The sequence below is a fragment of the Schistocerca piceifrons genome, chromosome 8, assembly GCF_021461385.2.
Source record: "Schistocerca piceifrons isolate TAMUIC-IGC-003096 chromosome 8, iqSchPice1.1, whole genome shotgun sequence".
NCBI classification, from domain to species: Eukaryota; Metazoa; Arthropoda; class Insecta; order Orthoptera; family Acrididae; genus Schistocerca; species Schistocerca piceifrons.
In genome coordinates this window covers 482,870,728-482,887,982 of record NC_060145.1, presented here as the reverse complement: position 1 = coordinate 482,887,982, position 17,255 = coordinate 482,870,728, and the positions used below count along the sequence as shown (strand labels likewise).

At 46.5% G+C, this 17,255-nt stretch overlaps 1 protein-coding gene across 1 annotated transcript in view; it reads left to right on the top strand.

Annotated features, from left to right (window-relative positions):
• The window catches only part of LOC124712476 (GAS2-like protein pickled eggs), an 817,295-nt gene that overhangs the window by 777,808 nt on the left and 22,232 nt on the right, over window positions 1-17,255 (top strand). The window contains exons 8-10 of the mRNA XM_047242771.1: window positions 13,544-14,142; window positions 15,196-15,280; window positions 15,368-15,495. Of these exons, the coding sequence (XP_047098727.1) occupies window positions 13,544-14,142; window positions 15,196-15,280; window positions 15,368-15,495 (812 nt within the window). The remainder of the gene's footprint in view (window positions 1-13,543; window positions 14,143-15,195; window positions 15,281-15,367; window positions 15,496-17,255) is intronic.

Genomic DNA, 17,255 nt, shown 5'->3' with positions numbered 1-17,255 from the left:
CGTGAATGCTTTACACGGTGACTGGTGAAAAGAATATGTACAACGATTTTCTAAAATCCAGCAAGAGAGGATATGGCAGCGTACAGCGCGGATCCGAAGGCTGAAATCAACTAAGTGATACCACAAGCCTTGCGGCTCCTAAATTGCAAATATAAAATTCAAAATATAACATTTAATATCTACAGATCAGAAGCCGCTGTACATTTCACAACTATCCTACAACTATTACCGTTTTTTTCCCCCTTAGACCATTCGTGTACCGAGCGAGGTGGCTGTGGTTAGCACACTGGACTCGCATTCGGGAGGACGACGGTTCAAACACACGTCCAGCCATCGTAATTTAGTCTTCCGTGATTTCCCTAAATCTCTTCAGGCAAATTCCGGGATGGTTCCTTTGAAAGGCAACGGCCGAGTTCCTTCTCCATACCTTCCTTATCCGATCAGACCGATGACCTCGCTGTTTGGTCCCCTCCCCCGAATCAACCAACGAACTATTCGCGTACTGAGCGAGGCAAAAATGACTGTCTGTATGCCTCTGTACACGCACTAGCCGCTCTTTAACTGATCCTCATAGTGCCTAAACACCGCGGAGTAGGGGTACAGCCTGGCACCTGCATTCATGCAAACAGACAAGCAGTTTCCAGAATGAAATTTTCACTCTGCAGCGGAGTGTGCGCTGCTTTTGAAACTTACTGGCAGATTAAAGTTGTGTGCCGGACCGAGACTCGAGCTCGGGACCTTTGCCTTTCACGGGCAAGTGCTTTACCAGCTGAGCTACCCAAGCCCGACTCACGCCCCGTCCTCACAATTTTACTTCCGCCAGTACCACGTCTCCTACCTTGCAAACTTCACAGAAGTTATTTTGCGAAGGTAACGAGGTAATGGCGGAATTAAAGCTGTGAGGGCGGGTCGTGAGTCGTGCTTGGGTAGCTCAGTTGGTAGAGCACTTGCCCGCGAAAGCAAAGGTCTCGAGTTCGAGTCTCGGTCCGACACACAATTTTAATCTGCCAGGAATTTTCAAAACAAGCAGTTGTCACATCTCTATCAGCCCCTGCAACGACAACGAACATCGTTCCAGAATGCCACGAATCCTTTGTGGGTCCCTTATCGCTAAGGAACCACTGGCTATGAACAAGCTGACAGGCTGGCCGGGACAGGTGTGACCACTCGATTTGTTGTAACAGAACCTGTCCTAAGCATCACTAAGGCGATGCTAAGGATAAAACCAAGTACCTGGTTTAGGAGGCTGCACGTAGAATATTCGAATAAGGTGCGAAAATAAAATTTATGCCTAGCTAATGATGGTTCAAATGGCTCTGAGCACTATGGGATTTAACATCTGAGGTCATCAATCCCCTAGAAATACTTAAAGCTAACTCACCTAAGGACATCACACACATCCATGCCCGAGGCAGGATTCGAACCTGCGACCGTAGCGGTCGTGCGGTTCCAGACTGAAGCGCCTAGAACCGTTCGGCCACAACGGCCGGCAAGCTAATGATGGCGAAGCCATGTTTCAAGAGAAGTTCTGTAATCCTGAGACTGAGTAGATGACAGATTAAACTTGCAGTATGACTGCTCACTGACCACGAGAACTATCAGAAACACCTTCACAAAACGGGTATAGAGGAAAGAAATGCACACTATGCGGTTTACGGGATGAAACCGCACGACATTTAATCTTCCAATACAAAGCGTTGGAGGTCTAAGGACACAGAATATTCGCGTCATTAACTTATAAAGAAACTGTCCCACTACCCTTTAAAGGCACTGACTGGCTTTACCAGAGTTACGGGGAGAGAAACCGCACAATAAACTCATAAACTCAGTTGCGGTGGAGACAACAGTGGGCCGAGGCCGCATATGTTTTGTCTCCGTCTGTAAATCGATCAGTCACGCCCTACGTGAGATATTGTAAAACTGGTCGCACTAACGTCTCGTTTCGGATTTCCTTTACAAATGTATTGCGTTTTGACCATAACTGTTCCAACAAATTTAAGTTTTCCTTTCTACTTCTCTAATACAGATTCTTCGCGATCGCCCCGTTTCGTGTCGCTTCTTAGTGTTATTCCACATATTTACGCGGTGTGACATTTTCAAGATTTTCACAGTTAACCTTGTTATTAGATAATACACAGTCCTTTCTCTTTGTTATGGACACATGATCTTACATTTATCCACATTTAAAGGGAAAAGCCATTCATTACACCAAGTGCAAAATTTTTCCGAGTCTGTCTGGAATTCCCTACAATCGTCCAACACCGATAGTTTCTTGTACACCGTCTATGAACAACCTTATTCTACAGCTGATCCATTCCGATAAATAGTTTGTGTACAGAATACTGAAAGCATTTGACGCCCTGTTACGCGTAATTGCCGCGCGGGGTAGCCGTGCGCTCTAGGGCGCTTAGTCACGGTTCGAGTCCTCCCTCGGGTATGAGTGTGTGTGTTGTCCTTAGCGTAAGTTAGTTGAAGGTAGATCAAGTAGTGTGTAAGCCTATGGACCGATGACCTCAGCAGTTTGGTCCCGTAGGAACTTACCACAAATTTCCAAATTTTTACGCATGATTGGGGCACACCCGTTATTCCTGTAGAACATTTTCTGTCCAGGATAACGTTCTAGATTCTATTTAGTTAAGTTCGTCGAGGCAATCACATGTTCGCAAGGTGCTATATAAGAGATGTGTTACCGTGTGCCCGTATCTCGTGGTCGTGCGGTAGCGTTCTCGCTTCCCACGCCCGGGTTCCCGGGTTCGATTCCCGGCGGGGTCCGGGATTTTCTCTGCCTCGTGATGGCTGGGTGTTGTGTGATGTCCTTAGGTTAGTTAGGTGTAAGTAGTTCTAGGGGACTGATGACCATAGATGTTAAGTCCCATAGTGCTCAGAGCCATTTGTTACCGTGTCGAATGCCTTTCGAAAATCTAGGCTCGTTTCAAAGTGAAAATAGTACAATTTAGGTAACTGCAAGTTGTAGAAGAAAGCAGATGCAAGGCCGTGGTTGTAAAACAGAAGCCAAGTTTTTATGTGTAATTCCAAATTTAGTGTATATATTCTGCACACTGACTCGTTCAACATTATTTCGGTAAAGAAGTGTTCAAATGATCTACGGGACATGTAACTAACTAACTAATTGGATGAACTCCAAGGAAATATAACGCATTGACTAAAGAAGTGACGTATAAAACACTGTTTCGACCGACCTTTGGAGTATAGCCCAGCAGTGTGGGACAGACGAAACAGAGAAGATCCACCGAAGAGTGGATGATTTTGCGGTGCGATCGTTCACAAAGCACAAGAGCGCCACTGATATGCTCAAGAAACTTCCGCGGCGGGCACCATAAAGACAGCGTTATCCATTACGGAGAGGTTTGCCGCCAAAATTCAGAGAGGGCACGTTTTGAGAAGCGGCAGACAGCATACCACTTTCTCCCACATACGTGTCGCGAAAAGACCACGGCCGGAAAATCAGAGAACTTTACCCACAGTTCCCGAGCACCATTTGCGTTGTTGATGTTTTTGGTTCGGTTTGGTACAGCTGCGCACGCTAGACCGCCTTCATCTCTGCAACCCACGTCCACTCGAACATGACTATTGCATTTAGACTTGGTCTCCTTCTACATTAAGTGGGGGAGAGCTGATCGTATTTTAATACCTGAAATCCTTATGTGGCCGCTCGCACGCCATATGCAGCTTTAGTACTTGAAATCCGCAATTTATGTTGTTCCTTGCAAGGCGTATGCGGGTTAGTAACCATCCGATCCGAATCACTCTCAGAATACCGGTGCGCGGCGTTTATTTGAGGATTATGTTTCTGCACAAAACACACGTTGGGCCCGCTCATTGGTATTGTCCAGGCGCCGCGACCTGCTCCGGATTGGACAAGCAGTGGGGTACGTAAGAAACACCTAACAGGGGCCGCCACTGGTGTATATACATTTCACATGAGAGCGCCGGAAAAATGCTGGCTGCGACGTGAGATACCTGAATAAATCGAAAAGACAGGTAATATAAAATTCATCACTTACGTCTAAATTTACCCAAATATTTCCTTCTTGCCGTTTCATGGGCGTTTAGGACAGTTTGCCAATGACTTGGGTACATAATTTGCACCTTCGGTGTTCTTGTTATTGACTGCCACACATTTGTCCACTTCTTTTTCTGTGTCAAATGTCCGAAAATATAGGAAAACTCTATTACAGTTTGACTATTTTTCCCGCGAAAGCATCACCCGTACTGTTTTTTTTTTTCGCCACTGAAACAGAATTTAGCATCTAGTAGCTGGGCGCCTCAGTAGAGCGGGTAGTTAAAGTGTAAGACACTCCTAGAAAGCCGCCTACGACAGTACGACCTGCGAGATAGCCCACTATTTGATAAACTCGTAAACTCGGAAAGTGGATAATAAATCGCGTGTTGTCCCCGAGCAGCTTCCAACAAAGTTATTCCGCCTTATTCATCATAACGGATATGCTTCTCCGTTAAACGCAGTGGCTACCAGTACCGGTTAAGCTATCTTCGTAAATGGGTAGTGTTAAGTAGAAACGGGACAGTACATTCTTCCATTACGTCAGGCATGTCACTAAATCACCTTTTATTGCAACATCAGTGTCATCACAGTTTTCGATGAATGTCGACTTTAGAAGAGTTAATTAGAAGCTCACTCTGCCTATCACAGGTTGGTGCTTGAAACACGACATTATGTAATGCGTCTCGAAGGATTTACGTACGCATAATGATGTCCACAGTTTACACCATTAAAACAAGAAATGAACTTCGTTCACCCTGAAAGGAGTTCGACATTTACGCAAAAGTCGTTTTGCCGTCTGCCAAATAACATAAAAAGTCCGATAGATAGCAAAGCAAATTTCAAATCTAATCAGAAGTCATTTATTCTGGACAAGTATTTCTAATGTGCAAACGAAAATTTAATTACAGTATTTTAGAACTTGGAACATGACTGGTGAAAAAAACGTTAATTTTTATTTAATAGAAGCCGCTGTGCTATTTCTTAGTTCGTAAATATCTAGCATGGAGCCATATTCAGGAAACAAATCGTATGCACATAGCCTAATAACTATGTTGACTCACTTCATTTCAGTAGGATCGTTGCGAATAATCTGAGGAACATTTTATTAACTGACTTAGTTCTAACCCGAAAATTTCGACGAATCATTATTGACTAAATGTCTTATGACCATGTAGAAGTCACGAATTACTATAGTAAAGGTTGCAACACACAAATCTGCCTTTCAGTCAGAGAGATTTAAAGAACTGTGCAACATCGATTTGAAAGAGTGAAAGATTTTCTGCTCACATAAAACGCGGCGTGCTGGCTCGCGAGACAGCGAGGTGAGCACGATCTGGATCGAATGCGTGCTGCGGATGCATTACTGCTGATGTGGTACAACGGCCAGAGCGCCTGGTTTATTGTCAAAACAACTATAGTTACTTGGAAACTGTTATTGAGCGGCAGGGGGATAGTGAAGAAGAATATGAGTGAAACGAAATATTTCGTAATGAGCAGAGAGAACGACGACAACGTCTGGATGTGGCTGCTAAAATCTTTGAAAGTGTAAGAGAGTTCAAATATCTTGGGCGTAGTACTCACTGAGGGAAATGAGACAGACCTGGGAATAATGGAGAGAATTCAAGTAGTATGCAGATGGAGGTTTCCAGTCGGGAAGCTGCTCAGCTATCGGCTTCTATCGAGATCCACGGAGATTGGGATCTACAACCTGTGGACCTATATGGAGTAGAGATGTGAACTCTGATCAAAAAGATAGGGACAAAATCCTAGCATTTGAGAACACTGTTCTGAGATGAAACTTCCTGGCAGATTAAAACTGTGTGCCCGACCGAGACTCGAACATTTCATCAAAAATGAATGTTACTACAAAACACATAACCATTAAAATTCACCGGCATCATCAAGTTTTCCCTTCTTGATTATATGAGGCTTCTTCTTGTAATTTCAAGATCAAGATAGCTTTTTTCTTCAATTTTCTGAATAAAAAAGCTTTCACAGTCTTCCTGAGGAGGGCAGTGGTAGGGATATTTTATTGTAAGTCAGTACCTATTTCTTTGGAGCTTGTTGATTGTACCGAATAGGACTTCAGTGAATTCCCTAAATTCACATTTACACAGCCAGCATGCAAAGTAATTGATTGCCAACGACTAGCTGCCAACTGTTTCGCTTCAGTTGTCCTGGAAATGTTGCATCTTGTTTTTCCCAGTTTATGCCAGGCTCAGAGCAAAGATGGCGTCGTTTGACAGTGATGGAAATAAAAAATTGTCTTTGGTATCTTTTGATACGCCAGAGACACTTACGCAATCCGTACTTGAAAAATTTCTTAGACGTGCTGGTAATTCGAATACAGCCAAATCTTTTTCGCATCTAAGAGTAAACACGCTAAAGATCTGAAGTAGCCATCGTTTATTTTTTTCTAAAATTGAAGTTAGAGGGTGGTGTTTCCACTTTTAAATGAAGAGTAGCTGTTTTTAAAGGCAGAAAAGTAACTGATGGTCGGGTTTCAAACGTTAAAGCGTTCCGACACATGAGCATCAATGTGTTTATTGTATGCGATGGTGTTTTGAAGCGGTTAGCTTTCTATTAATGGGCTTCAGAACTTTGAACACAACAAAAAAATTCATTACAATAGATTCCATGCGAAAGATTACGGACACTTGGCGAACAGCAAGAAGCCGACGTGAATATATTTGTATTTTCAGGATGAACACTCAACCAAATTCAACGAATGAATCTCCAGTTAGATCAGGTTATCATACTGCTTTTCGGCTTACAAAGGGTTGCGCAGTTTCATTAATTTTCTGGTTACGTTGACGGTGTGCAAACTAGGCTACAGTTAGAACTTTTACACCCACTGTGTGTCGTTTGCGTGATTAGTTTCATAGCGGAATTAGTTTCCTCAACATAAATTTTCACGACTTTACAAGTCTGCAGCTCCGATTACGTCGATATTTAGACTTGTATGTATTAAACTGGAGACCTAGAAACTACGGACATGCTTCATCCCGCCGTAGCCCTCAGTGGTTCAGAACCCCACATTAGGCCACAGCAGTCCACCCCCCCCCCCCCCCCCCCCCCCCCCCCCCCCCCCCAGAGCGAACCCAGGGTTATTGTGCGGTTCGGCCCCCAGTGGGACCGTCTCATACCAGACGAGTGTAACACCAAATGTTTGCGTGGTAGAATAATTGTGGTGTACGCGTACGTGGAATCGGTGTTTGTAGAGTGTAACTGTGGTGAAAAAAAGGGGAACCAGCCCGCATTCGCCGAGGTAGATGGATACCGTCTTAAAAACCATCCACAGACTGACCGACACCGGACTTCCACATTAATCCCCCGGGCGGATTCGTGCCTGAGACCGGCAGGCCTTCCAGCCCTCGAAGCAGCGCGTTAGAACGCGCGGCTAACCGGACAGGTTATGTTTAGACTTACATGTACGTGCTGCTTTTTTACGCAGTGAAGAGAACGAAATCCACCCTTAGAAGCTCACTGATAGAATTCACCTTACGAGCTTGTCTTCGGATTAACATTACTCTAAAAGTGGTAGCAGACAGTGATCTTTTAGTGAAAAGCAAACTAAGTAGTTTTCATCGACATTCTGTGTATTTATGTTTGACGTTTAAATACACTGAAGCGCCAAAGAAACTGGTATAGGCATGCGTATTCAAATACAGAGACATGTAAACATGCAGAATACGGCGCTGCTGTCGGCAACGCGTATATGAGACAACAAGTGTCTGGCGCAGTGGTTAGATCGGTTACTGCTGCCACAGTGGCAGATTATCAGGAGTTAAGCAAGTCTGAACGTGGTGTTATAGTCGGCGCACGAGCGATGGGACACAGCATCTCCGACGTAGCGATGAAGTGGGGATTCTCCCATACTACACTTGACGAGTGTACCGTGAATATTAGGAATCCGGTAAAACATCAAATCTCCGACATCGACGCGGCTAGAAAAAGATCTTGCAAGAACGGGACCAACGACGACTGAATAGAATCGTTTGTTGTGCCAGAAGCGCAACCCTTCGGCAAACCGCCGCAGATTTGAATGCTGGGCAGTCAGCGTGCGAACCATGCAACGAAACATTATCGAAGTCCCACTCCTGTACCATTGATGACTGCACGACACAAAACTTTACGCCTCTCCTGGGCCCGTCAACACCGACTTTGGAGTGTTAATGACAGGAAACATGTTGCCTGGTCGGTCGAGTCTCGTTTCAAATTGTATAGAGTGGATGAAGGTGTACAGGTATGGAGACAATCTCTTGAATCCATGGTCCATGTCTGGAGGGGAGTGTTCAAGCTGGTGGAGGCTCTGTAATGGTGTGGAGCGTGTGCGGTTGGAGCGATATGGGACCCCTGATACCTCTAGATACGGGTTTGACAGGTGACGCTGGCCGGTGTGGCCGAGCGGTTCTAGGCACTACAGTCTGGAACCGTGCGACCGCTACGGTCGCAGGTTCGAATCCTGCCTCACGGATGGATGTGTGTGATGTCCTTAGTTCAGTCTAGGGGACTGATGACCTCAGAAGTTAAGTCCCATAGTGCTCAGAGCCATTTGAGCCATGTTTTTGACAGGTGACACGTTCGTAAGCATCCTGTCTGATCACCTGTTTCCATTCCTGTCCATTGTGCATTCCGACGTACTTGGGCATTTCCAGCAGGACAATGTGTCAACCCAAACGTCCAGAATTACTACAGAGTGACTCCAGGGACAGTCTTGTGAGTTAAACCCCTTCCGCTGGCCACCAAAGTGCACAGACATGAACATTATTGAGCATATCTGGGATGCCTAACAACGTGCTGTTCAGAAGAGATCTCCATCCCGTCGTACTCTTACGGGTATATGGGCAGCCCTGCAGGATGCATGATGTCAGTTCATTCCAGCACTACTGCAGAAATTAGTCGAGTCCATGCCAGGTCGTGTTGCACACTTCTGCGTGTTCGCGGGGGCCAACAGGATATTAGGCAGGTGTACCAGTTTCTTTGACTCTTCAGTGTAAAATGATAAGAAATATAAATTTGTCAATTTAAATTTCGTTCAGAAGCAGCAATTATAGTATGGCTGCAACAGTCGTAGGAAATACCATGTTTCTAACTTAGCTTAGCCCCGTTCTTTGCATCATCAAAATATTGAAAGAGCTGTTAAAATGAAACGTGTGGCGAGCGCCTCCGGGCGGGTACATCCGATCACCTGGTGCATGTCTTTTGATGTGAAGGCACTTGGGCGACTTGCGCGTCGATGAGGATGAAATGACGACACAAACACCCAGTTATTGAGCGGAGAAAATCGCTAACCCAGCCGAGAATCGAACCCGGGCCTTCCGGCATGACAAGCCGGCGCGCTGTCGACTCAGCTACATTGCTGGACAAGAGAGGCGTTGAATGTCATTGTCACTTCTCATGTCGTTGAATTTCATTGTCAGTTCTCATTAATACATCAGTTTTAAAAAAATAATTTTGCTACGAAAAGCGTTCATGAGCCACCTTGAAGCGATGCGAGGTTGCTCATTGCTGTGGTGTGAGCGCGAGCCAGCTCACACGAGCAGCTGAACTGGTAGACTTCTTAGTGTGCCTGCACCTGTGAATAGCCGGTTAGCGCGACAAGAGGCCCAGGTTCCGTGCCAGTGTAACTCCGTGCGAATGTCAGTCCGTGCAAGTGTTGCAACCCCGAGGCAGCCGGGCCTCTGCAGTGGTGCCAGAGGCCAGGTGGAGCGAGGGGTGGGCTGTCTGGACTGGAGCGCACTCGACCCGCTCTCGGCTCGTTCCCAGCTGGCCGGGGGCGCCCTCTTCGGCCCCGCCGCAATCTGCTGACCTGCAATTACAGAGAGAGGCGGAGGGCGGTGCGCGGCGGCGAGTGCCTTCTGCAGGCTCGGCGGCTGAGTACGTAACTCTCCTGTGCCCGCCGCGTTCCACGCAAACGATCAAAATCTGTGTCTTGCTGGGGGATACGATGCGTTTCTTGTGCAATGTGAATGGTTCGTAGAGGAAAAGTCGAATTTAACCTGCCGTCGACGATGGAGTACGAGCTCTGATTATACAAGAATAAATGGGAAATCTGCTGTGACCTTTCACAGGGGCAGTAGCGGAGCTCACGTTACGTGTGTGGTCTTTCTGTATCTGCTGCACTATGATCCGTCGCCGGTCTAGCCGATGATGGTAGAGTGGTTTAAATTCCCTCAGAAAGCGATCTTTCGTTGTGTTTGTGCCTTGAAAGAGACGGGGCTTTCACCTGCTGTTCAAGATATTATCCGGCTACGTTGTCTTAAGCTGTGTGCGCATTAAACATACCACAACTTTGCAAAAACAGACATAATGTCTAATAGGATAGCAGCAGTTGAAACGATCCCTTAGAAAAATTGAAAATGATCGTGCTGATAAACCTCTTACATTATTTGATTTTCAAACAGCTGAGCAAAAATGAACGTACTCAGACATTCACTAAAGTGACACACAATATTTTTAGCGCAACGCAATCTGACTTTCAGTAATCCCTACAAAAGAATGGCCCTAATTAACAATAACCTATACCTTTCATGAATTCTTACCTCACAAAAATCTTCGTTACTCGAACTACTGCAATACAGCGAGCGCCAATACTGCCAGCTTAATAAAAGATTCAAACTACTGAAGGCACTAACTACTGATAGGCATAGTTAGCAAATGAAAGATTTTGATAGAGAACAAACAATGTATTTACCTTAATAGTGTTCAAAAGTCATAAATATATATCGGTTCATGACATCCAGTCTTACAAATTTACTGTCTCTGTCCAGATCATTCGCTCTGAAAACTCCGCCATCTCACTCCCCACATCCACCACTGCTGGCGGCTCACCTCCAACTGCGCAACGCTACGCGCTGTTAACAGCCAACTGCCCAACACTACAATAGCGAACAACAATGCAAACCAGCCACAGACTGCACACAGCACAGCCAGTGATTTTCATACAGAGCGCTACGTGGCGTTACCAACATAAAAACCTAAACAGCCTACTTACAGAGTCAGTGAATTTTACAATGTTACTTATAATCCGTCTTGATTGCAAAATTTTTACTCATATCACTGGTTTCGGTTCAACTAGAACCATCTTCAGATATGATATTTCGGTTACAAGAGTAACCCGTCCAAATCTAGCAACTTTCACATGCTGCGATAATACAACACGAAACATGCTTCTTTAAATCTTTTCAGTGTTCCCCGTCAATTCTGTCTGGGGACCCGATCCCGTGCATCAGTAGTATAGTACTCCAAAACAGGCTGAACAAACGTAATGCAGGCAGTCTCTTTAGTAGATCTCTTGCGTCTTCTAAGTACTGTGCCACTTAAACGCAATTGTTATACCCATGTATTTACTTTAATCACGACTTTAAAATTTGTTAAAGGTGTAACTCAAATGTAACGTTTTTCTATACTCGTGTGCACTACTTGATGATTTCCACGCTTCGGGATCAAAGGATCGATTGGTGCTATTCGTACGCCGCCGATATCTCACGTAAATTATTTAGGAATTCGTTTTGATCTTCCGAAGACTTTAGCAGATGTTAGACGACAGCATGACCTTTAAAAAATGTAAGACGGCTCTTGAGAATGTCTCGTAAATTGTTTATATAGATTAAGAACAGCAAAGGACCTGTAGCAATAGCTGTGGCAACCCCGGATAGAGTGTTATGGATGAGTACCTTTGCCGTTTCAAATGGTTCAAATGGCTCTGAGCACTATGGGACTTAACTTCTGACGTCATGAGTCCCCTAGAACTTACAACTACTTAAACCTAACTAACATAAGGACATCACACACATCCATGCCCGAGGCAGGATTCGAACCTGCGACCGTAGCGGTGGCGCGGTTCCAGACTGTAGCGACTAGAACCGCTAGGCCACTCCGGCCGGCCCGCACGGACTCACACCATCTGAGTACTGTGGATGTTCCAGTATCAACACCTTCAAATACGCAGGAACTCCTGCACTGGATCCACAGTGTGGGATCGTGCATTGTCACGAAGGATGACGGGATGCAGTCCAGCAGGGAGGGAAGGAGCACAAGTGTTATGTTGTCCGCGGGGGGACTTGCCAAACGGGGCCGATCTCGAATGACATCCGAGGCATCCCGAAACTCTTTCACCGATCTCGTCACTGTGCGATATGGCAATGGTGCATCGCCACACGCCTCAGGCAGTTCCTGAAAACATTGTGCGCTCCGTACACGTACCACTTCAACCTCGATCAGTGCATACTGTTCGTGTTTCCTAAAAAGTACTATCAGGGTGCTCGAACTGGTCATGTTACGGTAGTGTTGCCACTACTTTTTATGCTATCCTAGTAGCTTGTTGACTACGAGAGGATGAGAGTGTGTGTTGTAAGACGTTTATATTTCTATTGTGTATCGTCAAATCACAATTTATGAAAGATGTTTATATTTTATTAATAGGATTAAGTGCGAATAATTAATATTTGTCATGTTGGAAATAATTGTGGTAGCAGGGAATGTCTGCACCAAAGTATTGTTGGTAAGAGAGACCGAAAATTGATATAATTTTAAAAAGGGCGGGAGATACATTTTAAGAAAAGACCGGGAAAGACCGCGCATTGATACATTTTGTAATGGTAGCAGGGATTGTCTGCACCAGAAAGCATTGTTGGCAGGAGAGATCGCACTTTAGCGGTCGTAGGAAGTCAGTAGTAAGCGAGATGTGACGCGAGTTGGTAGAAGATCTGAAGCGAGATGTTGAGAGGAGCGGTGTGCCTGCCAGCCACTAGCTATGATTTACAAGAGATTATAAACTGATGTAGAGAGACATCAGCTAACTATTATAATAAGAGGAACTCATATTATTGAATTAATTTTTTGAGAAACTCAAGACTACTTAAGGTATATTTGCGCATTGCTAGTTGTAAATTATTGTAAAAAGTAAGTCCCATTTGAACGTTGTAAAATCATTTCATTCAGAATATAATTAACTTTTGCCAGCAATATTGCATTTCTGATTATAATCCATCCCAAAAACCATGAACGTAAAACTTTGAAAAATTTTATTGTTGTCAAGACAAAGTTTAACTATGAATTACGTAACTTCAGTCAAATTAATTAAAGAATAACGTCAGCTTTTGTTATTAAAGAATAACGTCAGCTTCGGTAATAAATACAGCCACTTATTATGACAGCCCACCAGCAGTTAATACAGTATAGTAAACCAGAGTAAGTATATTCATGTCGCAGTTCGATGTAGCAGTCAGATGGCGATCCAGCAACAGTAAAAAAGGTAAGGAACAGTTTTGGGTTATTGCAGATAACGACTGAGGGCCACACGACGACGACACATTCTATGTTTTGTCGAAATAATCCGAAAATCACTTTTATGAGAAAGAGAATAAATTTCAAAGGGAAGATTTCATTTGTTATTATTAAGCAAGAGATAGAAATCCTAAGGAAAGGTTTCGTCGGTTATTGTAGAAGGGAAGAAAAGAGGTATAGAGGAGACGGGAAGGTATCAGCGTGTGTGTGTGTGTGTGTTTGCGGCAGGTCGCCGCCGCGCACCCGCCGATCGTCGGCGTCGAGCGTAGGCAGCGGCGGGCCGCCGAGCGCAGCAGTGCCGACGCCGCCCCCGCCGCCCCCGCAGCCGCAGCCGCTGTCGCCCGGCGGCGGGGGCGGCACGGGCCTGCGCTCGCGCTCGCCCACGCCCCGCCGGTCGCTGGCTGCGCCGCGGCCCGCCGCCGGCCGCTCGCGCTCCAGGTCGCCCACCCCCGGCGGCGCCAAGCCGCACGCGCTCGCCCCTGGAGCTGGAGCTGGGGGCGGCTCCGGGCCGCAGCGCAGCAGGGACGCCAGCCCCGGCAAGCCGCTGCAGCGCAAGGACAGAGACCCCAGCCCCGCGGTGGCGCCGGCGCCGGCTTCCGCCCCCGCCCCCGCCCCCGCCTCCACAGCCGCCGACGCCCACAACGACTCGGGCTCCGAGGTGTCGGACGAGGGCTACCGCAGCCTAGGCACCGTGGCCGCCGCCAGCTCGCCGCCGGCCCAGGGCGTCGACGATGGCGTCGTCGGGGTCAAGGCGGTCGCCGAAGACTCGGAGGTCGCCGCGGACGAGTGCAAGGACGGCGGCGTCGCGGCCGACGCGCAAGCCTCAGGTAGGCGAGCTGTGTCGTTTAACCCATTCGTGGTTAACAATCATTTTGGACATATTTAAAAAATATAGGTCAAAACCTCTTTTCTGCTTTCATTAACATTGGACTTTAACTAACAAAAAAGGATTATAAGTTGACCGATTTTGTTAATCACGTGTGTCCCACGAACTTAACCACGCCCATGTTTTCAATGGAATCTAAGATTTGCAATGTTAAATTTTTGTTTGTAGCTCGCGGTGCGTAGAACTGTTTTGTTCACGACGTTTCGTCCGCAGCTGCGTGGGGCAACTTCAGACGTTATCCCGATTCCGCCAAGTCTTGTCTACTGAGAGGTCAGACGTGAGAGAATGGAGACTTTTTACGATATTTATGTCTCTCGTCCAACTCTTCATTTGGCAACACCCATTGGAACCGTGAGCACCTCTGAAGATGGCCACTACAGTTGTGGGCGAAACGTCAGGTGTAAAAAAGTTTCACATGCAACAAGTGTTTCAGCAGGAACTGGGAACTGATCGTCAAGACGTTCATTGTAGTGTCGATCTAATAAGTTTCCTTTAATTTACGTCTATGGTCACAAACGTTTTGTTAACAGACTACCGGTTTCGGTAATCGGCATCGTCAAATGGCTTCAGTACATTAGGACTTTGTTTTCATGAAACAGATCTGATGAATCCGGTAATCTGTTAACAAAAAGTTTGTGACCATAAACGTAAATTAAAGGAAAGTTATTACATATACGGGGCACTGTTTTTTCGTGACAATGTCGCAGCTTGTGAAAGTAGTGTCGATCACCGTTGTTAACTTCGTTCAAGTTATGCAAAGTTTATCCACCTTCTCGCCCGCAAACTGAAATCGCGTTAAGATTTCACAATAGGACATACACGTGCAAAGATCTACTGAGGTAGCTCGAGATGGTACGATTTTAACTGCAACTCCTGTGTGCCACTGCTTCATGCAGCATATGTAGTACGGTGCAGAGAAGCAGGGGGAGGTTTTGCGAAGAAGGACTCGGCACGATGTTGGCACTGACTGGTCGTTCGGTGGCTGTGTTGGCAGAGCGTCAGGAGCTGAGCCGCCACGCGTCCTCGCCAGACTCGGTGGTGTCCACCTCCGAGGAGGCGGCGACCCCGCGGCAGCAAGAGCCGGAGCGGGAGGCGGAGCCCGCTGCCGCCCCCGCCGCCCCCACGCCGCCACCGCCCCCGCCGCCGCCCCCGCGCCGGCCCGGTAGCGCCTGCAGCAGCGCCAGCAGCGACAGGGACAGCCGCGACCAGCTGCCGGAGGTGACGCTGTCGCCGCGCCGCATGGCCTCGCTGCAGGTCAAGCCGCAGTCGCAGTACAGGAGGCCCTCGCAGCAAGGTACGGGCCCGCCCAGAGTTCAGGGCTCGTTTCCTCTCCAAAACTCGCCGCCTCAGCTCCTGTTAGGGTCTGCATAAGCAGTCTACTGCTGTCCCTAGAGGTTAGCCTTTGGGTGATATAACAGAAGACGGCTAGTTAAGCTCAAAACACGGGTCCAAACGGTGTCCTTTGGAGCTGAAACTCGCCGGCCGGAGTGGCCATGCGGTTCTAGGCGCTACAGTCTGGAGCCGAGCGACCGCTACGGTCACAGGTTCGAATCCTGCCTTGGGCATGGATGTGTGTCATGTCCTTAGGTTAGTTAGATTTAATTAGTTCTAAGTTGTGGGGGACTGATGACCTCAGAAGTTAAGTCGCACAGTGCTCAGAGCCATTTGAACCATTTTTAATGGCTTCCTTCTGCAAGGGTTTATGAGCAGGTGTTTATGAGTGCCTCGCTAAGTATAGATCTATTTAAGCACCAGAAGACTTGGACATTGAGAAATATAGTACAGGATTTGTTCTGCGGTAGGATATTTGTGTTGAGATCAGTGTAGGTAACATGCAGTGAGAGGGACAGAGGGGGCCATTGGAGGAGAGACTGGTGGGTGGAGGCAAGGTAGAGAGGTTTCTTGACTGATTGCCTGTTTTGTACGAGCAAGTCTTTGACGTTCTGAAGTAAGAATTGGTTTCTCGGTTCAGTTGGGTCATTGAGTAGATAGTCAGGTGCTGTTCTTGTCTTGATAAACATTTAGATTTCTTCAAGAAGGTCAATACTGTTAAAATAAGTCAATGCTATATACATATTATCTTTAGCTGCTACAAACATACAAAAAGCTCCAATTCTGTGCAAATGTCGTAACTTTACATTATTTTATTTCTGGCCATTCACGTTAACACCAGTTTTGATTTAAGTATTTGATCACACGTCAACTATATTACATGCAAACGAAAACGATAATCTCTCTGAGCAAAGTAGTACGTTATATCTTTGTATAAACACCTTTGTAAGAAGCAACAGTGGTACAGCACATGCTGGACGCTGGCAAAGTTTCATAACTACACATTATGCTTTGAAATAGTCATGTAACTTCCTGTGGACCATCTGAAGATGAGGCTGAAAAGGTTCGAAAACAAGTTTATAGAATAAACACACTACTGGACATTAAAATTGCCACACCACGAAGATGACGTGCTACAGACGCGAAATTTAGCCAACAGGAAGAAGATGCTGTGATATGCAAATGATTAGCTTTTCAGAGCATTCACACGACGTTCGCGCCGGTGGCAGCACCTACAACGTGCTGACATGAGGAAAGTTTCCAACCGATTTCTCATACACAAACAGCAGTTGACCGGCGTTGCCTGGTGAAACGTTGTTGTGATGCCTCGTCTAAGGAGGAGAAATGAGTACCATCAAGTACCCACTTTGATAAAGGTCTGATTGTAGGCTATCGCGATTGCGGTTTATCGTATCGCGACATTGCTGCTCGCCTTGGTCAAGATCCAACGACTGTTAGCAGAATGTGGAAACGGTGGGTTCAGGAGGGTAATACGGAGCACCGTGCTGGATCCCAACGGCCTCGTATCACTAGCAGTCGAGATGACAGAAATATTATCCGCATGGCTGTAACGGATCGTGCAGCCACGTCTCGATCCCTGAGTCAACAGATGGGAACGTTTGCAAGACAACAACCATCTGCACGAACAGTTCGATGATGTTTGCAGCAGCATGGACTATCAGCTCGGAGACCATGGCTGCGGTTACCCTTGACGCTGCATCA